Below are 9,784 nucleotides of genomic sequence, written 5' to 3'. Positions count from 1 at the left end.
TAATATATTATGTTCATTTTAGGGTTCCGTACCCAAAGGGTAAAAACGGGACCCTATTACTAAGACTTCGATTTCTGTCCGTCTGTCTGTCTGTCGGTCTGTCTATCTGTCTGTCTTTTTTTTTTTATGAAATCAGGGGGCAAACGAGCAAACGGGTCACCTGATGGAAAGCAACTTCCGTCGCCCATGGACACTCGCAGCATTAGAAGAGCGCCAAGTGCGTTGCCGGCCTTTAAAGAATAGGGTAATAGGGGAGCGTAGGGATGGGAAGGGAAGGGAAGGAATAGGGGAGGGTAGGGAAGGGAATAGGGTAGGGGATTGGGCCTCCGGTAAACTCACTCACTCGGCGAAACACAGCGCAAGTGCTGTTTCACGCCGGTTTTCTGTGAGAACGTGGTATTTCTCCGGTCGAGCCGGCCCATTCTTGCCGAAGCATGGCTCTCCCACGTTCAATACCTCGCGTACATTACGTAACGTAGCTAAGACAAAATGTGTGTCCAGATAAGAGTGAAGTGACTAATACACAAAATATATTTAAATAAACACGAATGAATGATTCGGCTAATTTTGGTCTTGTTTAGGTCTTCGTTGAAGTCCAGGGAAGGTTTAACCCATCAATCCCCTGAAAGACATACTATCTGTATGTCTTCAGGCCGTAACTCTAGAACGGTAATAGCTAGAGAGTTGAAATTTTCACAGATTATGTATTTCTGTTGCCGCTATAATAACAAATACTAAAAACGAAATAAATTAAATAATTAAGAGGGGCTGCCATACAACAAACGAGATTTTTCTAACATTTTTTGCTCGGTATCAATGACGACAACAGCTTGCCACTTGCAATGGTCATCATGGCATTGATTGTATTTATATTTCAATAATAATAAAATTTAAATAAAATTAATAATTAGGGGGGCTCCTGTACAAAAATCACATTTTTTTTTACTATTTTTGCTCTATATCGGTACGGAATCCTTCGTGCGCGAGTCCGACTCGCAGTTGGCCGATTTTACGCGATTAGCGTCCAGATTCGAAGTGACTGACGGACACAGTTCGTTCAGAAGTACAAGTATGGTAATTGGTACCAATTACCATACTTATACACATAGGCGCTCGGTTTCACATTTCATTTCATCACTATGAAATTAAATGTGAAACCGAGCGCCTTATGTGGAGACTTATATAGACCCGCTAAACTTCGTATCACTTCCCTAATGTTGCACTTCCATCGTGGCTATCGCAGACACAATGGATTTTAATTGTTATGCGGCAGCCGCTTGGGGATTGATGGGTTAAATCTTCCCTGGACTTCAACGAAGACCTAAACAAGACCAAAATTAGCCGAATCATTCATTCGTGTTTATTTAAATATATTTTGTGTATTAGTCACTTCACTCTAATCTGGACACACATTTTGTCTTAGCTACGTTACCTGTGTGTACGCGAGGCGTACTTTATCAAGCTCTGAGACTCTACTTTTTTACCGGTCTCTTAATTAACGTATCGTGTGTGTGTGTGTGTGTGTGTGTGTGTGTGTGTGTGTGTGTGTGTGTGTGTGTGTGTGTGTGTGTGTGTGTGTGTGTGTGTGTGTGTGTGTGTGTGTGTGTGTGTGTGTGTGTGTGTGTGTGTGTGTGTGTGTGTGTGTGTGTGTGTGTGTGTGTGTGTGTGTGTGTGTGTGTGTGTGTGTGTGTGTGTGTGTGTGTGTGTGTGTGTGTGTGTGTGTGTGTGTGTGTGTGTGTGTGTGTGTGTGTGTGTGTGTGTGTGTGTGTGTGTGTGTGTGTGTGTGTGTGTGTGTGTGTGTGTGTGTGTGTGTGTGTGTGTGTGTGTGTGTGTGTGTGTGTGTGTGTGTGTGTGTGTGTGTGTGTGTGTGTGTGTGTGTGTGTGTGTGTGTGTGTGTGTGTGTGTGCGTGCGTGCGTGCGTGCGTGCGTGCGTGCGTGCGTGCGTGCGTGCGTGTGTGTGTGTGTGTGTGTGTGTGTGTGTGTGTGTGTGTGTGTGTGTGTGTGTGTGTGTGTGTGTGTGTGTGTGTGTGTGTGTGTGTGTGTGTGTGTGTGCTTACACAAGGCGTACTTACCAAGCTCTTTGTCTCCACTTTTTGACCGGTCTCTGTACATGCAGCACAAAGGAAGCCTGCATCAGCGTCTGATTTCCCGGTGGGCCGGCTTAATGAAATATCGCTTAACGACCACCGCTCCCGATAATACGTCTGTTTAAAGCCTTTTAAACCCTGGACGCCATTATTTCTGTTGTTTTCAGAATTGCACGTCGCAGCGCATCCAGTGTCATCAAATTCATTTTTAAAATACGTTGTTTTACATTGCTAAGTATGTATCAATACTTTACGAGAAAGTCTATCTGTTTAACTCATAAAGTTAATATACCTAGCGGGATAGAGAAACAAAGGCCTGAGCAAGAGAGATGTCACTATAACACTGCGTGGTAAAAAGAGACGTGTGATACAAGACAGCAGCACTCTTTTTCCGACGTCCAGTCGGCACGTGTCGCACGTTGACAATTTAATCTCATAGAATTCATGTTCAATCATGCTTGTGTAAGTGTATACGTACACATAATATTTTTCACACAGATGAAAACCAATTTCGGTTTCGTTTGACAGCTCGAGATTGTTGCTCTATTCCTCTAGGTATATTAACTGTATGGTTTAACTCTACACTAAATGATGAATCGATTTTGATGTATCTAAATTGTAAGTTTTGTTTCCGAAGCAGAGAGCAAAGGATATCTAAGGATTATTTTTATCAGGACAAAAATAACAGTCGCGGCAATATCGGTTTGCGCTAAATTAAGTATATACAATAATTATTATTTATGAATTTGGGAAAACTCGGGGAACTGGGGAAAATTATGAATTTCGTCTATTTATATTACAAGAGGTTTTTGTTATCTTCGGGATTTCAGGTATTTCTGTATTGAGTGGAGCGGAAACAACATAGAATAAACAATGAAAGCAATAAAACAAAGCAATAAGATTTTCCAAAGCTGATATTCTTTGCTGGGAAAACTAATTTAAAATTGGAACGTGTCAGAACGAACCAATGAGGATACAGATGCTGAAACTTGTATTGCAAATTGCAATCTACTACATTTTTTACCCGACTAGTACAACAAAGCTAATAGAAATGTGTGTTTTGTTTGAGCCGAGTGAGATTATTTGAAAAATATGTACAAAACTTTACCGTTCATGCAGTTAGATTATGGAATTCCCTTCCCCACACCATTCGTGATAGTCCCACAATCACTGTCTTTAAAAGACGCTTGAAGGAACACTATCTCAATACTGAATCCAGTTAAGATTATTATTAAATATACATATAGTATACAGTACCCATATTGTTAGCGCCATCTGTATTCCGCTATTATGTCTTATACATTTTAATTCAAATTGAGCGATATTCCCCATCCTTTTCCACTGACGCCGTATGCACGCTACTGATTGGTCAAGACAAGTGGCGTGATCTGCAAGCTCCTGCGCTGACGAATCAACCCCCGAGGAGAATGCATTATGCATTGACTCTTGAAAATCGTCGCTAGCCGCGTCCGCTCGCTCCTCGGGCGATATATCCGCTAATAACTTTAATCCTGTGCTTTTATCCGCATCGAGCGCGCTCGCTAATAACTATAAACTATAGATGAGTGATAGTGATTTGTGAAGTGCAGCAAAACCACATCCGAAGACAATTGAAGAAGAGACGAGGTCGGCGTCATCAACTCTCAGGTAGCGTGCTTTCTCCTTTTCCTTCTTCCAGCAATATCGCTCATATTAAGGGCTGGCGATTACCAGTTCTCCTTCGAAATACAGTCCACCTAAACCCTAAATTAATTATTTGCTTAATAAAGTAAAGACATTTCCGCAAATCGCCAGACACGGCCATATTAAAATCGGCCATCTTATCCCGACCGCACCATTTGGTAACGTCATTCTCACACATAATTTTGGTCCATTACGAGCCGGACATCCATAATATTAATTCAACATTATAGTGTCGCTAGCAAATTCCGTATTTCAAGCGCTTCATTTAAACCGCCTAAAGTGTTGCCTTTTATAATTAATAAATTACAATTACCGCATACCGCATACCTATCGCATTACGCATTACCGCAATTTACTTTAAATATTTCCCCGCATCTATTATTTTTCCGCATTATCTTTTCCCGCATTTAAAGTCACAGGATTATATTATACCCCGCACCGCATCGCGTACCTTACTTCCATACAAGTAGGTACTTAATATTTTACCGCCAAATTGCTCGCTGTAATTTGTACGTATTTACAAACCGCATAATATTTGTTTATACTCCCGCAATCTCAAGTATTTAATCTTTTCGCACATTTAAATAAATACTTAGGTACTTAAATACTTAGATTTTGTTTCACAAGGTCGTTAATAGAATATTAACATTTAAAAATGTCGAAAGTGTCGAAACAAGACAAACAGTCTGTTTTGAATAACAAAGAGTTAGCGATGTTATTAGCTAAGCGTAACGTTTTATTTGAGCGCATTCAAAACATTTACGATCGCTCGAAAACCGCTGAGTCATGCGAAGCTGATAAGGAATTATTTCTCAGTTCTTGCATGACGATAGAGGAAATTAGAACTAATTTTCATAAATTGTTGGACGACTATAACGCCGAATTACTTTCTTTAAATCCTGATTCCCAACTAGACTATCAAGCATACATGTCATTTGAAGAACTGTATTGCGTTATTAAACGCGTACAATCACGTTTGGAATGTAACTACGCTAAGCCCAGCGACGCGGCACGCATCGATACAGTACGTATGCAGCCGAGGCTGCCTGCGATCGAGCTCGTGTCATTCGACGGTGATATATGCAATTGGCCGCTTTTTTATGCAAGTTTTAAATCTACTGTGCACGATAATGGCTCTCTGACCGACGCTGACAGATTGTACTATTTATTAGGTAAACTGTCGCCGAAGGCGCGGACCGTGTTCGCAGGAGTTACACCAAATGCTGAGAATTATCAAATAATATTCCAATCGCTTCTTGATAGGTATCAGGATACTCGCATCCTCGCATCTACGTACTTAGATCAAGCTTTAAATCTTAAATTGTCTGGACCCGCGTCAGTTTCTGGTTTCCAATTATTTATGAATAACTTTGTCACTGCAGTAAACTCTTTAAAAAACTTAAAATTAGACGACCTTTCAGATTTCATATTGCTACAACTCGCTTTGAAAAAGTTCGACCGAGACACTATACGTGCGTTCGAAATGACGGAGCGTAATAACAAAATACCTACACTCGATAGTTTCATTTCTTTTATAAGAGATCAGTCTCGAATATTTCTTAATACACAAAATATTTCATATAATATTTCATCTCGTAATATCGGTAAACATAGTTCGAATAAACTACGAGGCGGTAATTCCGCTCCAAATCCGCAGTCGTACGTAACATGTTCAGAATCTATCAATAATAATAATAGTTTACTTAAATGTATGTGCAACAACATTGTGCACGATCACTTTTTTAAATGTCCCGCTTTTAATAACTTGACTCCGACCGCTCGATTTAAATATGTTAAGGATAATGAAGCTTGTGTTAATTGTTTAAGTTTAAAACATAAGATAAGCAATTGTTCAAGCACATCCAAGTGTCGTGTGTGTAACCAGCGTCACCATACGTTACTGCATTTTAATAAAAATTCGCCGCGCAACATAAATAACAATCCAGTTTCTAGCGGTCAAGGTCATCGCGATAACGCTGCACCCGGTCGCACTGCGCCTAGTGATAGAAATTCCCAGCCGGAAGTATCTTTGTGTAGCACATTCGTCGCGCTGCCGGCGCGCACGCACGTGACCGCGCGGCAGACCACAAACAGTACTATACTTCTAGCCACCGCGCAAGCTATTGTTTACGATACGAGTGGATCACCGATAATCGTGCGTTGTTTACTAGATAGCGCGTCGCAAAGTAGTTTTATTACTTCCCATTGTTTCCGACGTCTCGGACTATGGAATAAAATGAAAAATTGTAATTTAATAGTTACAGGAATCGGTGGCTCGGAAAAACCGTGTAAGGGTTCCGTAGATATTAGAATATATTCGCGCCTTAACAATAATATTAATTTTAATGTTTCCTCGCTTATAGTGGATAGTATTACGGACATGTTGCCGAACGCTCATGTGGACGTATCCGCACTTACTCATCTCGAGAAATTGCCTCTCGCAGATTTAGATTTTGCGCTTCCGGGTAATATCGATATTTTGATCGGAGCTGCAGTATTCCCGCACTTACTGCTACCTAACATAGTACGCAGTGAGCAAGATAATTTACCTCCCGCTATTGAGACGGTTTTCGGTTATGTGATTATGGGCGCCGTGCCTACGTCACATAGTTCTCGTTATACTACGTCTTGCTGTTCTGTTCTTCAAGAAAATAACATTAATTCTCTCGTAAAGCGATTTTGGGAGCTTGAAGAGATTTCCGCGCCGCCCTCGATGAGTCATAAGGACCTCGAGTGTGAAGAACATTTCCGCGCTACTACTGTTCGCGATAACAGTGGTAGGTATATAGTCGCGTTACCATTTTGTGGTGACCCTTATTCGCTAGGCGATTCGTACGCCGTCGCTCTCAGACGTTTTCATTGTTTAGAACGAAAACTGAATTCGTCACCTAACTTACGCCGCGCTTATAATGACGTTATTCGTGACTACATCGATAAATATTTTTTGAGCCCAGTTGTGAGTGATAACGCTGACTGCGTTCCCGCATATTATATTCCGCATCACGGTGTAGTTCGCGAAGATAAAATTTCCACTAAACTCCGCGTAGTTTTAGACGCTAGCTGTCGGACTACATCGGGCCAGTCTATCAATGATATTTTGCATACTGGACCGAATCTACAGGGTGATTTATTTAACATAATAATAAATTTTCGTCTTTTCAAAATTGCTTTGTCAGCTGATTGTCGACAAATGTTTCTTAATATAGGCGTTCACGAATCTGACCGTAGATTCCAGCGTATATTTTACCGCTTTAGTAATGATGAACCTATAACGGTTTACCAATTTAACCGCGTTTGTTTCGGACTTAGGTCCAGTCCATATCACGCCTTACGAGTTGTGCGTCAACTGATTGCTGATGAAGGCGATGATTTTCCCGCTGCTGCGTTAGCAGCTTCTAAGTCTTTATTTATGGACGATATCGTTTGTAGCGTTATAGACACTCCGCGCGCAATTTCGCTTTGTGAAGAGCTTATTCAGCTTTTCAAGCGAGGCCAATTTGATCTTGTCAAATGGACGAGTAATTCAAAGGAGGTTCTCGCACACTTATCTGATTCTCATAAGGCTTCACCGGACCTTGAGTTCGATAAGTCCATTCCGCATAAGGTCCTCGGCTTGCGCTGGGACAGATCGCAAGATAGTTTTCGCTTTGACGTCGCACTGCCTGATGCGAAGTGTACCAAACGCATAATGCTGTCCACAATAGCTCGACTTTGGGACATAATGGGTTTTGTGGCTCCCACCATTTTGTACGCCAAGCTCTTGATAAAAGAGCTTTGGTTGGCAAAGTGTGAGTGGGATGACGCACCTCCTAAACATATAGTCGCAGCCTGGAAGCAGTTTTGCAGCGAGCTTCCCAAGCTCAATCAAATTACTATACCGCGTCACTTAGGATTAGTGGATGGATGCAGTGTTAATTTAATAGGTTTCGCTGACGCTAGCGAAAGCGCTTACGGCGGAGTAGTGTATATGCAAGTCCGCAATGGCTGTAACTATTCTGTGCAATTAGTTTGTGCCAAGTCTAAAGTCTCGCCAGTCAAAACCATTTCGATTGCAAGACTTGAATTGTGTGCAGCCCTTCTGCTGTCACAATTGCTTCGCAAGGTCAAGGACACAGTTTCGGCCCACTACCCCATTAATAATATTTTCGCTTTCACTGACTCCAAGATAGTACTTGCTTGGATTTATTCTTCTCCGCATCGCTGGCAGACTTTTGTCGCCAATCGCATTACCAAACTTATAGAGTTTGTTCCCCCCACTTGTTTTAATCACGTCCCGGGTATTGAAAACCCCGCTGACTGCCTGTCTCGAGGAATCCCTCCAATGGCCCTTCTCGATCATCCCTTATGGAAACGTGGTCCACCCTGGATTAGCCATGATCCGTCAGAGTGGCCCATTGAACCCTATAGAGAGAATACAGAAGTTGAGGACGTACCCGAGCAAAAAATTGTCTCTCATCCCGTGGTCGTTGATGTTGCGCATTCCCCGTTTTATACACTCGCACAGCGCATATCATCTTGGTCTAAGTTGTTACGCGTCATCGTTTATGTCTGCAGGTTTCTTAGGAAACTACCTAAAGGAACTTTTGTTTCAATATCCGATCTGGAATACGCAGAACGCAAATTATTATTATCCGTACAGGCTGTTCATTTTAATAATGATATTCAAAGTTTAAAAAATAACTTACATGTTTCCCCCGCTCTTCTTAAACTTAAACCGTTTCTCGATGAGAACGGTATAATACGCGTCGGTGGTCGTTTGTCAAATTCAGACGAGCCTTATAACTATAAGCATCCGTGCATTCTTCCGCGTCATGATCATGTAGTCGATCTTCTTGTAGAATTTTATCACAAAAGGCATCTTCATGCCGGTCCAGAGCTACTTATGTCCTTACTCAGGCAAAAGTACTGGATTTTAGCTGCTCGGCGAACCATTCGCCAGATAATACATAAATGTAACACGTGTTTTAGATTTCGTCCGCGTCCAACTTATCCTCTTATGGCAGACCTTCCTAGCCAACGCGTGAACCAGGTAGATAAGGCGTTCACATTTACCGGTTGCGATTATGCTGGACCTCTACAGTACACTCCGATACGTGGTCGAGGTGTTAAAGGTCGTAAGGCTTGGTTATGCATATTCACATGCCTAACAACGCGCGCTACGCATATTGAGATTGCGACGGATTTGAGCACGGTGTCTTTTCTAGCCGCACTAAAACGTTTTCTTTCGCGCCGCGGCCCTATACAGTGCTTGTACTCTGATAACGGCACTTGTTTCGTGGGCGCTAATTCGTACTTACGCGATTTATATAAATTTCTAAATGAAGAATACCGCACACGTCTTCAAGACGAACTTTTGACCAATCACATTGATTGGAAATTTATTCCGCCTGCCTCTCCACATTTCGGGGGATGCTGGGAGAGCATGGTTAAGGTAATAAAAACGCACCTCTTTAAGGTTATAGGTCAACAAATTCTTTCTTACGAGGAACTTTTAACTGTCCTCGCTCAAGTCGAGGCATTGATAAACTCGCGTCCGCTTACTACGTTGAGCAGCGATCCCGCTGAGCCTTCTGCTTTGACTCCTGCGCACTTCCTAAACACAGTGCCATTGTCGTCACTACCCGCTCCTGAAGCACATTCATCTAACATGCTTCAAAGACATACACTGCTCGACAAGCTCGTGCAGTCATTTTGGCGGCGCTGGCGTTTAGAGTACTTACATAAGCTGCAGACTAGATACAAGTGGAGTAGTCCTGCTTCGCCTATACGGGAAGGAACGTTAGTTATTATCATTAATGACAATTCACCACCGCTTTCGTGGCCACTAGGTGTCATCGAAAGGTTACATACCGCTAAAGATGGTACAACTCGCGTTGTGACTGTTAAGACCGCGAAGGGAAGCTACGTGCGCCCTGTTGTACGTCTCTGTCCATTACCTACCCAGTGAGATCTAGTTGTAACCTAGATCTCCTTCCTTTAGTTTGTAGGTTAGTTATAATTCAGTAAATTGACGG

At 42.1% G+C, this 9,784-nt stretch overlaps 1 protein-coding gene across 1 annotated transcript; it reads left to right on the top strand.

The window, feature by feature from the left end:
- The first annotated feature begins 6,112 nt into the window (after window positions 1-6,112).
- On the top strand, window positions 6,113-8,794 carry LOC121734996. The gene is made up of 2 exons (XM_042125663.1): window positions 6,113-7,558; window positions 8,739-8,794. Exons 1-2 carry the CDS (start codon window positions 6,151-6,153, stop codon window positions 8,792-8,794), a joined length of 1,464 nt encoding a protein of 487 aa, XP_041981597.1. The 5' UTR covers window positions 6,113-6,150.
- The last annotated feature ends 990 nt before the right edge of the window (window positions 8,795-9,784 follow it).

The sequence above is a fragment of the Aricia agestis genome, chromosome 16 (assembly GCF_905147365.1).
Source record: "Aricia agestis chromosome 16, ilAriAges1.1, whole genome shotgun sequence".
NCBI classification, from domain to species: domain Eukaryota; kingdom Metazoa; phylum Arthropoda; class Insecta; order Lepidoptera; family Lycaenidae; genus Aricia; species Aricia agestis.
This window is presented reverse-complemented; position numbering and strand designations above follow the sequence as displayed.

Coding starts and splice junctions, on each gene's coding strand:
- LOC121734996 (XM_042125663.1), top strand. CDS start 6,151: ATGTTGCCGAACGCTCATGTGGACGTATCCGCACTTACTCATCTCGAG. Junction 7,559..8,738: donor AGAGCTTTGGTTGGCAAAGT/GTGAGTGGGATG, acceptor CACGTGTTTTAG/ATTTCGTCCGCGTCCAACTT.